This window comes from Festucalex cinctus, chromosome 14 (genome assembly GCF_051991245.1).
Source record: "Festucalex cinctus isolate MCC-2025b chromosome 14, RoL_Fcin_1.0, whole genome shotgun sequence".
NCBI lineage: Eukaryota > Metazoa > Chordata > Actinopteri > Syngnathiformes > Syngnathidae > Festucalex > Festucalex cinctus.
In genome coordinates, this window is record NC_135424.1 from 5,298,252 (window position 1) to 5,314,321 (window position 16,070).

At 39.5% G+C, this 16,070-nt stretch overlaps 2 protein-coding genes across 3 annotated transcripts; one reads left to right on the plus strand and one right to left on the minus strand.

The window, feature by feature from the left end:
- The first annotated feature begins 3,516 nt into the window (after nt 1-3,516).
- sfr1 (SWI5-dependent homologous recombination repair protein 1) lies at nt 3,517-5,973 on the plus strand. Its single transcript, XM_077494874.1, has 3 exons — nt 3,517-3,792; nt 4,288-4,653; nt 4,714-5,973. Exons 1-3 carry the CDS (start codon nt 3,715-3,717, stop codon nt 4,900-4,902), a joined length of 633 nt encoding a protein of 210 aa, XP_077351000.1. The 5' UTR covers nt 3,517-3,714; the 3' UTR covers nt 4,903-5,973.
- Nucleotides 3,615-15,968, minus strand: cfap43 (cilia and flagella associated protein 43). Of its 2 annotated transcripts, XM_077494865.1 has the most exons (22): nt 15,772-15,968; nt 14,999-15,112; nt 14,790-14,867; nt 14,590-14,715; nt 14,419-14,523; nt 14,240-14,347; nt 12,771-12,932; nt 12,140-12,346; nt 11,958-12,044; nt 10,481-10,561; nt 10,221-10,349; nt 10,034-10,153; nt 8,816-8,923; nt 8,643-8,729; nt 8,480-8,568; nt 8,245-8,368; nt 7,203-7,315; nt 6,914-7,073; nt 6,675-6,839; nt 5,799-5,873; nt 5,411-5,564; nt 3,615-5,344 (listed from the first exon to the last, which is right to left on the minus strand). In XM_077494865.1, exons 2-22 carry the CDS (start codon nt 15,053-15,055, stop codon nt 5,169-5,171), a joined length of 2,511 nt encoding a protein of 836 aa, XP_077350991.1. In that variant the 5' UTR covers nt 15,056-15,112; nt 15,772-15,968; the 3' UTR covers nt 3,615-5,168. The 2 variants fall into 2 exon arrangements, with proteins under 2 accessions (XP_077350991.1, XP_077350992.1); XM_077494866.1 differs by lacking the exon at nt 8,816-8,923.
- Nucleotides 15,969-16,070: the final 102 nt, after the last annotated feature.

Genomic DNA, 16,070 nt, shown 5'->3' on the forward strand with positions numbered 1-16,070 from the left:
TGCGGCTCGGTGGACACAACTGCTCCCCAAATGTTTTTTTTTTTTTTTTTGGACGAGAAGGGGGTGGGACCTTTTTTTTTTTCTTCTATCTTTTATTAGTGTGGAGGCCGATTGTGTGCAGAGTGAAAACGTATCCAGTTGCAACTGGATCACATCTGCTGCACACATTGGACAATAATTGGCAGGCAGTTTGCAGCCACTGCTTTTTGGACTGTATTACTGTACTGTACTTTATCACATACAGTACACAACACAGTATTGTGAAGATGACACTTATGTATGTGAAACGTTTTTTTTGTTGTGCACAAAGGCTTGCCTGTGACAGTTTAACAGTATAATTACAAGCAGACCCCATGCTTAGCTTTCATTGTCCATGCACGAAAAAAAAAAAAAAAAAAATTATAGCCTATATTATGTATCCATAATGAAAGGACGAGGAGGTTTATTGTGGCTATAAAAAGTCAACACACCGCGTTCAAATTCCAGGTTTTTGAGACATGAAAAAAAAAAAAGTTGCTACTACACAAAGTTCAGCTGTTCTAGTAGGCTTTTCCTGATACATTTTTTTTTTTTGCATAAAGTTTTGAGCTCACACAGCCGCTCACACGATTTTGAACAGTTAATAATTCACTCCACCCATTTCCATCTTAAGAAAAACAGAATGTGAGCCGCCCATCCCAGCCCAGACATATGAATAAGGCATGCAGGAGATTGTTGTACTAAAACAACCAGTACTTGCCAGAAATTCCTGCACCGCCGTCACTGTTCACTTTTCGTCATCAATTTTGGAAGGGCGTCAGTTTTTTTTTTTTTTTGCAATGTCACAATTTCACTGTATTTTTTCCCGCTTGATGGTGACTGATGAGATCTCTGCGGATCACGGCCCACGCTGCTACAAAAATGCCAGGAAAAGCCAACTAGAACATCTGAACTTTATTTGAGGTTAATTAGAGGGTGTTTAAATGGTGGCAGGTGCAGTATTGGTAAAACAGTGTATTCTTATTAGCGATGTAAAAGCTCTATAGCCATAGCAACAGTAAAAGTTTCTGATCAAGAAGTCACGTTATACTTATTAGCTTGCATTCCTCAACTAACAATATTCATACAAAACATCACACGATCGAAGAATTGAAAGAGTCTGCATCAAAGGATTTACTGTTATGATGCTGGATGCTATTTGTTTTTCTTCTGTGGGGTCGAATAAATGCAGCGAAATCCTCCAAAATGTCAACTTTGAACCCGAGAAAATTACCTTATAAGGATTTGCAACTGAAATCAAGACAGTTTTACTGTCCACATTTCCCCCCCCCCAAAAAAAAAGTGTCTACAAAGAAAGACGATGCTTACAAGTATTCAAGAGGGAAACAAAGGTTTTATTCTTTAACGGCGCTTTGTGTCTAAAGTACTTTTTTTTTCTTTTTTCGCAAGGCTTCCGACCATTTAACATTTGTGCAACTTGGAGCGACGAGGCATTCTTTATCTCTCCAGCGTGGAGCCATTAGAGCCGGTGGGATCCCTGAACCCACCACGCCCATGCGGCTCTGACCTCCGCCCACCCACCCGCCCGCATGACTCACGGCGAGCGTGACTCGGTTCTGCTCCACTGATGGAAAACAAATGGCCCCGAGGACAGTGAGAAGGAGGAAGGGGGGGGGGCAGACTTTGAATCAAGCCAAACCTAACGGGAAAGGGAATGGTTTGAAAAAAAAAAAAAAAAAAAAACGTTGGAACTGTTGACTGTGTTTGATTTTATTTATTTTTTTAATTTTCAGCAGACAGTTTGGATCCGACATGTTTGTGCTCAACACAACTGATAAAACACAACGAGCAGATTAGCTTTGCATCAACATTTTCGGTCCAAAGGTTCAATGCGAGGCAATGATTACTTCATTACTGCAGCTTTCGCACTAGGAAGTGAATATGTAAACATTGATTATGCACCGTGGGAATACTTTTTTTTTTTTAACTGGCCGCATTCACCAGCTACAGTTGGACAGTGATGAGAGATTTTACAAGTTCTTTGGACCTTAAGTGCAGACTTTCAGCTATAATTTATGAACTTTAACAAAAATTACAGCCATTTTTTTATTTACATAAATATTTAGAGACTCAGGGGATTTTCTGTCAAAATACTTCTGGATACTGGATAGCTGTCCAGTGGATATAAAAAGTCTACACACCCTCGATGTCTACTGCAACCCCCTTTTGCCTATTTATTTATTTACTTATTTATGTATTATTTTATCTGGACTATTGTAAATAAACAAACAACATTCGGATTAAATTATATGATATTGTTTTCAACGACTGCATTTCCAAATCCTGTATTTCAAACGAGATCCAAATCAAAGGTCAAGCGAGCAAAGTTGGCCCGAGCGCTCACTGCTCCAGTTTACGCGCGACAATAACGAGAGCCTTTCATTATCTTAATGAGGAACGGGAATCTCTCCAGCAACCAGTCCAAACCGGCAACTGGACCTACCGCTTTGCCCCCCCCCCCCACACAAGCAGACAGCATCACTCATCGCCGCGATTTATAATTAGAAGCGATCCCATCACTCATAACTGTGGCTTATTTTCGCACGTACGCACGCTTGTAACAGAGTCTGTCGAAAAACGCACGCAATGTCGTTTCTCTGCCACACTTTGGAAGCGACACCAAATCATGTTGGAGTCTATTTTGTTGTTGTTGTTGTTGTTCTGGGGCAGCTTGTTTCACACTTTGTACAATAAAGGAGATAAATCGCCCAGTGAGATGAAAACAAGAGCGTCTCTGTGCAAGGCCCTTGCTGGATTTGAACTGAATCTCAGCGTCACGCTCAATCACATGAGAGAAAAGAACATATTATAAAACTGATAAATGGTTTAACCCTAACAGACAGAAAAAGGTGCAGCTTTGGATACCTTTGCAGGCTTGATATAAATTTATGGGTGCTCATGACAGACACACCTGTGTTGGATGAAAAGCTGGCAAACTCACTCACATCTCACACGGATTCGAGATTCTTGATAGACACAACTTTGCCTCGCTTTGGCTGAACAACTGCCAACCAGTGCCTGAAAGTAAAAGTTGAATGTTGACTCAGTTGTGAAGAATATGTTACAAAGCTTAATCGTGGAATATGTGAAATTGCACAAGTGTGTTCAGGCAGGATGATGTTACAGAACAAAATGTAGGAGACTGGTGAAATAAATCTGCGAATGGAGGTGAATCAACTGGTGGGAAGTGTTGAATCACCTCATGACTCCCCCATAGAAACTATAGGGTAACTAAGAAATAGTCTGACAACACAGGACCTATAAACGAAACTAACTTAATTTTTACTAAATCTGTCATGTGAAACGTATTAACATTGATATAAATATATCACAGATGCTGATTAAATTGAGAAAAACGCCACATGGATGCAACTTTAGATATTTTAAAGAGTGTTTTAGTGGGTTTTGCCTAAAAAAATGCGAATAACTACAATTCCCATAAGCCGCCACGGGGTGCGTCATCATCTTTCCGCCAATCACGGGCTTTGGAGGGCTTCTGAACTACAAAACAAGGAAATGCAGAAAATTCCATTCTCGAAAACTTCTTTTATTCGCCATTTACTTACTCCTACGGCTTTGTGTGTTGTTTTTTTTAGGAAGACAATTCCCTCTATTTTCAGTTACTAATAGACGTTGCTTTTGAGTAGTGACTGTTAGCAAAGAGCTGTTCGCTTCATGGAAGTCACGCCGAAGAATGTCTCATTTCAGTCGGAATATCGTTCATCGTCGAGCCCGAGTGGGTCCAATGAGACGGTAAATTACATTTATTGAACGCATTATTGTGTGCTAATGTTAATGGTTATCCGCAACAAGAACAAAAAGTGCAAATTTGTGAAAATGCTCCCTTTTCCTTAGATTGAAAAAGTCCCTAAATGTGTTCTTTTAAAAAGTAAATCATTACATCACAACACTTTTACTGTAATTAATACATAAAGTAACATACTAACATTTAATACAGTTTACCATTTCAACTGATTTACTATTAACGCCTTCGTTTCCGGTTCTTAGTGGTTGAAAGGTTAAAATCTGTGGTCGTTCACTCCTCAAAATGCATTGACACCCCGTTGCTAAATTAAGTGGTGTAAGAACATGGAATAGTCTATTGTTCATTGTTACTAATCCATAGTAGTCCATTTGATGAGACCATCTGTGTTATTTGCATTGTATTTAGAGATGTTTCGAACATTTTTGAAATTGTAATGCAAGTATAGTGCATTAGCTAAATTGGTCAATTTCTGGTCTCCACAGCCTCAGCAGAAGATGAGCGCCTCCCTGAAGGCGCGGCTGAAGAAAACGCGGCGCTCCTTCACCTCGCCCTTCTCCGTGGCCAAGCGCCTGTGCGTGGACGAGGAGGACGGCCAACGGGTTCCATCACATTCCCGGACGACGGCCGATGACGATGATAATAAAAACCCTCCACTTAATAGCCTGTCTGCTGGCGGCAACTTCCAGGAAGGCAAACCTGGGAGTGAAAAGATTTCCGGGATGACTCCTGGACCGGCGCACTCTCACTCCGAAGACTTTGCGCAACGGCGGGAGCGGCTCGGCAGGGAGGTGAAGGACAAGACGGAGACGTTACGGCGATTGAGGATGGTTAAGATGTATAGGAGCAAGGTGGGTCACCTGACACCATTTGGCATGATCATTTCTCAACTTGTTAATCTTCCTCTTCAGAATGACCTGGCGCAGCTTCAAACCTTGATCGACAAGTGGCGGAGTTGCGCTCAGAACGCGTTGTATGAGCTCCAGTCGCACCTCCCTGTGGAGGGACGCACGGCCAGCCTGTCTGAACTCATCGACCTCTTTGGCCTGGATGAGAAAATCCTGCACTTTGACCGCGCCGAGGATGACTTTGATTCCTGAATGTGCTTCCCAAACATAATAACGTGCATACCAATGAATTAGGAAAATTTAATTTATGACACTAGTTCAATTTAAAAAGTGATATAAATTGCACGATTATAGTTATAGCCTGTACAGTCCAATTCGGAATAATTCTAGAGAGAAAAATGTTGACTAATATGGAGTTCTTTATTTGTTGCTGCTATGTTATTATCCTGTACAGCTTGATTTGTGGTTTGCGTCAGTTCAAGACAAGTGTAAATAAAACCTGGTTGCCTGCGGAAGGCTCAGTTGTATTTGATCTGCACCAGCGAAGGGACGTTCCTCATCCTCAAATGCTGCGCCTCGGCGCTGAGGAACGCCAGCTTCTCCATCTGGAACCTGGCGGTGTCCTTCAGCCGCTGCACCAGCAGGACCTCCTGGTAGCGCTGCTCCGTGTTCGCCGCCTCGTTTGCCTCCGTCGCTGTAAAAACGCCGGAATGCGGTTGAGAGGAAAAATTCTGAAATGACGTGACGTGAATGTGGTTACCTGAGGCCTCGTAGATGTGCCTCATCTGTGACACGACCACGTGCATGTCCTGGACCTGCTTGTCCAAAGTGACGTTCTTCTGTTCCTTCATGGCTGCCCGAGCTTGGAGGTGTCTGATTTTTTGTTTGCGATACTTGACGTCCTTTTGATAGTTCTTGAAAGTGAAGGGGAAGAAAATGGCTTAATTTTTTTGCTTAACTCATATTCCACTAACGTAAAATCAACCAGAATGCCATATTTAGAACAGTGGGGCTGCAAGGAACATATTATTGTCAAAAAAAAAAAAAGGGGGGGGTTGACTTGCTCATTAAAGCCCTGTTTATGTAAACGTTTCAGGCAAAGTCACTACTGTATTAGGTCCTCTTAATGTGAGCAGGCCTTCCGTTACCTTTAACTGCAAGGCCTGAGTCTCCTTCACCGATAGCGCCTGCTTGCACACACGATCAGTGTCTGTCTTGAGATACTGAAAAAAAAAAAAAAAAAAGTGTACAGAGAGCACGCTGTTCAACATCCTGTTGCCATGCTGGTGTAAAAACAACTGCGCAATAAACATTACGACCGCACTTTATGGATTCGTTTGTATTCAAACGTTTGAATTGTCAACGTTCCAGAGGCCCGAACAATGAAAGGAAGCGGCGCTGCTCGCCACGGGAGAACCACCTGAGGCGCTTTGCCAAAGTAAACGGGCAGTGGGCGGGGACTGGAGAGCAGATTCTCATGCGCAGTCATCGCCGTGTTCAAAAAAAGACCGAGACGTGTGACTCATCAGATCTTTATGGGGTCTGTTTATTCTCAAAGCTGGACATGTCTTTAAGGGTGTTTTAGCACGTGGGAGTATCTCCCTGTTAGGTGGTGTGTTTACTTAAGATTGATGCGAGCTGCCTGAATTGCTTTTGCACGTGTTTAAAATGGCGATAAAGAAGCAGCGGCTTTCACCTGAGAAGGTTGCGCTGATAAAAGATCTTCAGTCATTTATCTGCTTATAAATCATTTGTCGCCTGCTTTATGGCTAGCTGGTGTTTTTACAAGCTTGATAAAAAAATAAATAAATAAAAAAAAGACAGTAAATCATACGGCGCAGAGTAGAATGTAAACATGGTGAAGCGGCATTTAGCTGTTATGCTGCATGTAAATTGAATAAGCTATTCAGCCGGAAATGTAAATTCTTTTAAATCCAGGTTAAAAACTACAATCTTTTATCATAGGGATAATTAAGGTCTGTCATAACATTTTTAAAATCATGTCCTCCAAAATGATCCCTTACCTCTTTGTGGTCCTCGGTGAGACGCATCTTCTGGATGTCCCGTTCTTTGCTCTTGAGATCCTCGATCTGCATCCTCCTCATGGTGTTGTCCCACTCCACCTGGATGATGCCCTTACGGAAGTCTTTGGTCTGCACCATCACGGCGATCTTCTGATCGCCGAGGGTCTGATTTGGACAAAGCGGCAAAAAGGAGGTGAGGCACCGGTTGAAACTTGGAGGGTGAGCGGCGCTCCTCTGACCCTGATGGTGTGGTTGAGTTCTTCCACTTTGCCCCTGTGGAGGAGAAGGGACTCGCTGTAGTCGGGGATGAGATCCGTGTTGGTCACCTCCACCTGGCCCTGTTTGAGCAGGAACTGGACCGTGATGTCTGTCAGGAAGTTTTTCTTGTCCTCGCGCATTCTTGAGGAGAATAAGAGATGAGATTGATACGAAGACTTTTCATTTCAACTTGACGGATGGGCAAGTACTCGCAAGACTCAATCATTTGCAAAAGTCCGTTTTTCATAATAGGAATGAAGCGTCACGCACTTTTCAAGTTCAGTTGTGAAATGTTTAATTTCCTCCTCGGCGGTCTCGTCCTCTTCTCGCTTTTTGACAAGAGTCGCTTGCATGTCGGCCAGAGCGGCCGCTGAGGATTTGATCTGCAGGAAAACCATTTTTTTTTTTTTTAAAGTTCACACCAATCAATCAATCAATCAATCAATGGCAGTCAAACAGAACAGTGGATCTCATAGTTTGGTATGAATACCAGCACAGAATTAAAGCCATAAAAAATCATATTGGCTATCAAACCTAAACCAAACGTTGTGGACTCAAAATTCTTGCTGTATTTGGTTTAATGTGGCATCCTGAATGTGATTTAGCAATAACTTCATTGTGCACATGTTCATTTTGAAGATTTTGACAGATTCTCCTCACTCAAATGTGCAATCAGATGCTGAAAACGCATTTAACTCATTCACTTCCATCCATTTTCACTGAAGCGACCCCCTTCGATCCCAGCTGTTTTACTGGATTTTGACTGATTTTGCAAGGCCCACAGAATATTTTGTTCTATTGCTATCTATTCTATTGCTTCTATCTGTTTCTGTTTTGCAGCAATTAGCATTAGAATATAGCTAAGTTTCATCATTATTCACAGATCTGCTTAGAATTGTGGGGAAACTGCTCGTTTTCAAAATGACCCTGGTTGATCTCTTATACTCTGCTGCCACCTGCTGGCCATTTATGTAATAACTACCATTTTTTTCACCAATTCTCTGCAGTTGAGAGGCTGCATCAAAGCCTTTCTGTATGCTCTAGCATAAAGAACGAATAAATACGTCTTTGGGACACAATACATTTAAAATATTACGTATTTATACGTTTTTGGGAGCAAATGAGTGTTCATTAAATCCTAAATTAAGGACAGCTGTAACTAAGTAGAATATATTTGTTGAGCTTTTATATGAAATACATTTTTAATTGAATCTGTAAAGTTTTTTTTTTTTTATGAAATCTTAATATTAATGAAATTGTCTTGAAGCTTATCGATACATTATTTCAAAAAGTCAACGCCCCCTTGCAATACCTTATGCTCGGTGTCTATTTTTGTCCTGCGGATTTGGCAAAACTTCTCCCACACTGGCAAGTTTAATCCCTCCGGCATACTCCTCAGAGAGTCCAACTCTTCCATGGCGTTCTTCTTGTGACCCCTGAGCAGAAAGAAAACAAAAAACAACTTTTATTACACTCACAAGTCAGCACGACTGTCGGATATTTGAGTTGATTTTTTTTTTGAAAGGAATACGGTAATAATGACCAACCGAGGTCTTCGCTTGAAGAGTTTGTACAGCTGATCAACATGAGCTTTGTGCAGATTGCTGAACTCCTTCCTGAAGTCTTTGTCCTGAACCTTGAGAGACATCAGATTGTGCGAATAGACGCTCACCGGCAAAGAGGACGCCCGTGCGCTAGCAGCAGACTTACTTTGTCGTCCGCCACAATGTTGTCGTAGCTCTCGTGGAACGCTTCAACTTCTTTTTCAAACTTCCGCAGCTCTTCGCCCATTTTTTTCTGGGGGAGAGTGGGGAAGAAAAAGTCAAAATGGGGAAAACGGAGCTACAAGCACAACTAAAAATGTGCAAATTAGTCGTTTGTACCCGCCGTGCAGACATTTCTTTAAGTTTTTGCGCCAACTCAATTTCTTCATTCCTCATCACCTCTTCCATTAGCACCGAGTAATTAAGAGTTTTGATCTTCAGCTCTTCCTGCGAAATACAAACTTATTTTTTTGCTGGATTTGTTCATGTGTCAAATAATCTTGAGCGATTAACTCATTCCCTCGCAGCCATTTCCGCTCATGGCTGTTTTACTGGATTTTGATTGATTTTGCAAGGTCCACAGAATATTGTGTTCTATTGCTATAAAAACATGGACCCTATCAAAAGGAAGATTAGAGTCTCTTCTTTCATCAGGAAAAAAAACATATTTGTATCTTGTATGTTTCTGTTTTGCAGCAATTAACATTAGAATATAGCTAAGTTTCATCATTATTCACAAAACTGTTGAAAACACCGGCAAAAAGAGCTTGTTGTAACATGGCCCTGTTGATCTCTTGCACTCTGCTGCCACCTGCTGGTCGTTTTTGTAATAACTGTCATTGCTTTAAGTGACCTCTTCATGACAGAAGCTGTATCAAAGCCTCCTGTATGCTCTAGCATAAAAAAAAAAAAAACATTTAAAAACATAAATATGCTTTTGGGAGTGCAGGACAAAGTATTAAAAACAACAACGTATTTATATGTTTTCGGGTTTGAATGAGTTAAATAGATCAAACAAACTTTTCTTTTTTTTTTTTAAATGCCGTTTTTGTGGAAAAACTGATATGTTGTGGAATGAATGTTGATCTTCATAACAAGACTTGGAATGGTTTCAATCAGTCAAGAAATGTGGAACGAGGAAGTAAATGTTCAAAAATTTGGGAACGTTGGGAATTAAATCTGGTGTACAACAATTAACCATTCAAATAAACATGGCAATAAATAAATAAAGTTATGAATACAGAACAATTGAATAAATGTGATTAAATAACAAAACATCCTATGAAACAATTAGTAATCAATAAAACTCCCGACAAAATAATTGCCATACATTTTTTTTTTTTAAAGTCAAAATCAGTCTAGAAATAAATGCATTTTGGATTTATTTTATATGCAAATATATTTCACAGTTTAATTATCTGCAACATTGCCTCCATAACTTCTTATGTTGTGCCCTGGAGCAGAACATTTTTCCCCGCTTATGATGATTTTCAAAAATTAAAAAAAAAAAAAAAATCCACAATAAGCATTAAGTCTTGAGTTTGTTGTGCTGTTCACCTGACATATGGCCATGTCGGACTTAATTTTCATCTCAAACAGCCTTTTCAAACCTTCATCGAAGCGGTCAGTGGCCTCTTTGGTGATTTTCTGAAAGCCTTTGATTTCGGTTTCCAGCGACTTCAAAAACGAAAAAGGAGGAGACGTAAGTACTGGAAGTATTTCCCAAACAGGTGTGGTGGAATACCTTTCTGTATTTTTCCTTCTCCGTGTCCAGCTCTTTCACTTTCTTTTCATATTCTTTAAATTGCTTTTTCTCCTCATCGGTCCACTGGTTGTTCGGTTTGGCCACAACAAACTCGGGCTGCGGTACTTCCTGTGGAGCAGATTCAATAGGCGCTTCCTGTCTTTTCTTTTTTTGTGGACCATTTTTGTTTGATTCGGCCGAGGTTGTGCAGGAAAAAGCTTGCGAAGCAGCTCGGTGAGCTGTCACGTAACCGGACCCACCGCTTTCAAAAGGCTGTCTTTTTTCACTTCCAGAACGCCGTCCATCATGTCATCAAGAGCCCGTTCGCGGACATCGTCACTCTGAGAAAAAAAAAAGAAAAAAAAAAGACAACGCTCTTAATCCATCCTATTGTGTCGACAAATCGAAGTTATATGAATGTCATTATGATGGTGTTTCAAATTTAACAAAACATTTTTACTATTGGCCCAAACACTAAATCATTCTGAACTATTGTACTTTTTCATCAATATGGAAAATAAGAACAATGGTTATTGGTTTGAAAGCATTCACAGTTCATCCAATCAGAATGCAGTGATGTCATGCCAGTTGAACGCAAACATATCAGGTTTGGGCAACGGTGGAAATAGAGTCGCCAAAAAGTGTACTCAAGTAAGAGTACCGTTACTTTAGAATAATATGACTCAAGTATAAGTAATAAGACATTTGCAATTACTGCAGAAATTGTGTGTGAATTCTGGAAGGCTGAATAAAAAAACTTAAAAGCATGCGGAATATTTGGATTTTTGGGGTTTTGAATGTTTTTTTTTTTTTTTTTTAGGAATGAGAATAATAATTGAGATAGATTGAATGATTTGAAAATGTGGAGTATGATTTGAATCGGCCATAAAATGAAGGAGGAGTGAATAATGTAGAATATGTCCTAATCTGGAATTTTATTTATTTATTTATTTTTATTTTTGGGTGGGGGTGAAAAATTGGGAATTTTTGGTTTGTGTGTAATTTTGTCATGTTCAAAATTGTTGTCAAGGTGAATTAAATGAACTGATTGGTTCACATTTCAAATGGAAACGATGTGAATCTGTTTTGCTGAATGTGCCATTGTGAATGAATATGGATTTTTTTTTTTTTTTTTGTGGTCATTTTAAAGTGAAAATGTTGACTTTTTGTTCAGTGGGAAATTTTGGTATTTCGAGATTCAATCTCAAGATCAATTGAAAGGAGATGAACAAATTCAATTTCAAATTGGAACAAAGTTGATGTTAAATGTGACATTGGGAATGACATGTTAACAAATAGAGTAAATTTAGCCTCATTGGGAATGGACGGGGATTTTTTTTGGGTTGAAAAATGTATTTTGAGAAGACGGTGAAATTGAGAAAAATTAGAAAAATAGCAACCTGGATGGCATAATTTTTCTGAAATTGGAAAGGTGTGAATCGGATGAAATATGTCAAAGTAGATGAAGAACAAAAAAGTGAAAGGAAAAACAATATGAAGGTATTTTCTGTATTTGGATGCCCGTGATAAGATGTGATTCATGAGCATGCCTCTTCAACTCGACTTCTCTCTTTGCCATTTCGGCCCAATCTCTTTCAAGTTTTTGTTCTTCTTAAATGTAATATATTGCATGCAAATGCTCGCGCGTGGGTCCGGTCTCCAAGCCAGGAAGAATTTGGACGAAAACCGCAAACAGGAGTTTCAAAAAACAAAGCCCCGTTTGTTTTGGCAGCGTACCTTGGCAGCCAAGCGCTTTTGCTCCTCCAGCCTCTTCCGTTCCTCTTCCTTCTCCTCTTCTGGGGTCAGGTACTTTTCCGCTTCTATCTAATAGATCATGTGACTTTCTTCTTTCTTCTTCTCTTACACATAACAAATGTGACATGCTAATCAAAATGATTTGTGCAATGAGAGCGCGTCACCTCCGAGTCATCCACGACAAACACCCTTTCGGGCACCTCCCTGTCGTTCAGGGCGGGCACCCACAGCTCCTCGACGACCTCCAGTTCGTCCAGGAGCTCCTTCACCTGCTTGTTCCTCTCTTTCACGCGGCTGATCTCCTGCACTTTTTGCTTGTACACCTTGTCAAACTGCGTGTTGAGAGACACTTTGATTCTGTAGATGACGTCCTGCAAAATTGGGGAAACACCGTTTGAAATGAGGGCTGTCATATTTGCAGTTTTTCTTGCAAACGGTTTTTATTCAGGCCATTTTTTTTTGAGAATGATATGAAAGCATGCATGATAGTCGCATGGTAGGACCACCAGTGGAACCAGGCGACATCAGTCATGCTTTTATTTTTGTTGCTCACAGGCGCCCTCTACTGTACTGAAGTGTAACTTACCTTTAGACCACTGTAATTGTAGTACAGTATATGCTGACTTAATCTTAATAATAATAATAAATAACAATAATAATAATAATAATAATAATAATAATAATAATAATAACAATAACAACAACAATAATAATAATAATAATAATAATAATAATAATAACTTTATATCAGTGGGAGGCCATGAATTTGGTACCTGGGCCACACTATCACCTCACCTGAAGCATAACGATCTGGTTGAGCTTCTGCTCGGTGGTGTGCAGGTTAAACTGGTCGTAGAGGTACGGATGTAACAGTCCCAGCTCGGCGGAGTAGCTGCTCGCGACCGCATTCTGGGACTCCAGGAAGTCGTCTTCGTCTCCACCTTTTTCTTGGGCCCTCTGTTTCGGACGAAAATTATTATTATTATTATTATTATTATTATTGTTATTCAATAAATAATTTTAGACCAATTAAGTCAAATTTGATCATGGGTTCATATAAAATAGTTTATTTATAATAAATAAATAAATACATTAAAAAAAAACATAATTCAAAAGCTTGACTTGATTTTCTTATGAATATTGTCATCTCAAAATCATATTACAAAAGCTGCACTTCCCCCCATCCCCCCCCCCGCCCCCCTTAAAAATAGCACTGTGTGGACGGTATGTTGTCGCCGAATGCATAATAAACATTTTTCATTTTATGTTGTTTACATTCACATGTCTATTCATCACCCCAAATCTTCTTTTGAATTGAAAAATATACTTAATTCTGTCAAATATTTGTCATTTTTCCTATGAGTGCCACCACTATTGAAAATTGTCTTCCTCATTTTAAATAATTTTTTGGGGGGGTTTTAAATGAATAATAAAAATTAGGTTACTGTTATTTACTTTTATAATCCTCACAACCAACAAAAATCTTTTTTTTTTAGGAATAAATAACACAGATTTGTGAAGAAAAAAAAAATCTGAAATGTATCAAATTATGAGATAGGAGCAGGGTTATTATAGTTTTGGAATTTTCATTTTAGTTCGTTTTTATTTCGTTTTGAGTTTAGTTTATTTATTTTTTTAGTTTTAAATAGTTTTTAGGGTAGTTCTGTTAGTTTGTATTAGTTTTAGTTATTTAATAAATGGTTAGTTTTAGTTAGTGTCAGTATTAGTTTTACTTTTTAAAAGAAATGTGTATTAATTGTGCGCAATATTTAAAAAAAAAAACACCACCTGAAGGTGCATTTCTATTGGCTGCTGCTAGATGACGTCACTTCTATTAATATCAAAATAAATTATTTAAAATCACATTTAAAATCATCCCCAAAGGCTCATGCATGAAATTAATTATCAAATAATAAAACGAAGAACATTTTTCCTATAATTATTATTTATTTTTATTTTGTTAACAAAATAGTTTTTTGAATGTTAGTTTATCTTTAGTTTCAGTTAGCTAAAATAACCTTGGATAGGTGGTTTTGGCGATAAAAAAAATTTTGGTATTCAAAAGTCGACATCTTGTAATGATTTGACTTTTGATAATACCCGATAATCTTGATAATGATAATCATGACGTGAAATTTTCATCTGTAAGCGTGGGTCTTACTCAGTTCTATTACACACTTAAAAACCAGTCGACAAAATGTCCTATCATGAGATCATAAACCGCAAGGTTATTAAGGACATTGATTGGACAAAGTTGCGCTTACAGCCAGTTCCGCCTTCCTCGTCTCTTCAACTTTTTGAAGGGCATCCAACTCGCTTTGCGGCCGCTCTTTGAGCGGGTAGTTTGTCACCTCGTGGTCCGTGTGAAAAGCCTACAATCGGAAACCGCATATTTAGTTACGTTCATGATGTCATTGAGTTGACTTGAGAATGCATTTTATACCTTCACAGCTCTGTCTTTAACTTTCAGAGAATCCCAGCATTCCCTCTTGATGAGATCACACTTGTAGCATCGCTCTAAGATCTCCATCTCGATTCGATCTCTCACCTGCGGTCAACGCTTGCATCAGAAATAGCATTGAAGAAAAGACAAAACATTTCTCGCCCGCGTTACCATGGAAACTTCCTCCTCCAGCGCGGCGTCGTGCATCTTCTGCCGCTCGTCGTCGACATTGAACTCCTTCAGTTCCAGTCGCTCGATTTCGGGAACGCTCTCATTTTCCCGGATCATCTCTTGGATCTGACGACATGGATCCATTCAGTTACTCGCCGTCTTGTTAACTTGAGCACATGCGAATGTCACATTCCACTCACAGTGCTGCGGATATCCTCCATCCTGGCCTGCAGTTTTTCCTTTGTGGCTGAATAATCCAGATCATCTTCGCCTAGGCACTGTTACATAAATGTTACCAAAAAAAAAAATGCTATGTCAAAAAACTTGAGGATCAAAATGCCTCCGGGATGATGATGCATATGTCATAATTGCAATTCAATGTACAGAAGATACAGAATGGAATTCTTACCTCACTTTCCGGTGGCGTTTCAGTGTCAGTTTCAGTAGCGCCTGCACTGACATCCATTGTGGATTGAGCTGTTTCACCACATCAAGCAGTGAGGACTTTAGTTCTGTACCAGGCCTGGAGGTGAAAATACACCAAAAATACTTATATCATAAACATTGATGTATTATTTCATGGGGGGGGGGGGGGGGGGGCTAAACTGATACAGATTCCTCAAGCATGCCTTCTACCAAGTAATACACTTATACTATCAGTATTCACAAAATACATTCACGATTTTTGGTGTTGTTGTCTCCTATTTGGCCACAAGATGTCACCAAAACGAAGCTCTGAATGAGTGAACCAATATTCAATCACACAGGCTCACGCAATGCATTCAAAACGATGACTGTTTATTTCTAAACCTTCCGTCGCGAAAAAAAAGAGGGGATTTATTTTTGCTGTTGTTGCTAATAGGAAAATGAGGACGAATATTAACAAATAAGAGAACCCCGAAGCACTTACATGTTGCTAAAATGAACGGAGAACGTTCACTCTTCATGTCGCAATGAAATGACGTCATTTCATTTTGACAGTCACCGTCAACAATGACAACCAAAAACACGTTAAGTTATCTCCGCTCACGCGATGTGATAACACGATTGAAAGCGACTTTCGTGGAATATTAGCTAACAAGACTACTTAGCATAACTCATTTCCTGCATCCATATTATAGAATGGGCTCGTTCTGAACACATTTAACATGTAGCATTTTCGGTTAAAAAGCCAAAACTCACCTTAAACTGGAATTTGTGTAGAATAAACACAATGTTAAATCCAATGATAAACATTGAGCCACTCAAACACTCTTTCGATGAAATAAGTATTTTCCCCTGCAGAGCAGCAAGACTAATGTGAATGCTCCATTTTGTAACAATCCAATACCTTACTTGTAACTTTAACGAGATAAACTATGTTGAGGAATCCCACAATATTACTTACGTTCAGACCGCCTACAAGAAAACCAGCGCGTGCGTATCCTTGGCAACCAGAACACGAGACAATGCCCCGCCCACTTCCTACTTCAACTCTCATT

Excerpts from the sequence above, each read along its gene's own strand:
- sfr1 (XM_077494874.1), top strand. The coding sequence starts at position 3,715 with ATGGAAGTCACGCCGAAGAATGTCTCATTTCAGTCGGAATATCGTTCA. Across the intron at positions 3,793-4,287 it reads CGAGTGGGTCCAATGAGACG|CCTCAGCAGAAGATGAGCGC; the intron begins GTAAATTACATT and ends TGGTCTCCACAG. Across the intron at positions 4,654-4,713 it reads TTAAGATGTATAGGAGCAAG|AATGACCTGGCGCAGCTTCA; the intron begins GTGGGTCACCTG and ends CTTCCTCTTCAG.
- cfap43 (XM_077494865.1), bottom strand. The coding sequence starts at position 15,055 with ATGGATGTCAGTGCAGGCGCTACTGAAACTGACACTGAAACGCCACCG. Across the intron at positions 14,524-14,589 it reads TGGAGGAGGAAGTTTCCATG|GTGAGAGATCGAATCGAGAT; the intron begins GTAACGCGGGCG and ends CGTTGACCGCAG. Across the intron at positions 5,345-5,410 it reads GCACATCTACGAGGCCTCAG|CGACGGAGGCAAACGAGGCG; the intron begins GTAACCACATTC and ends GCGTTTTTACAG.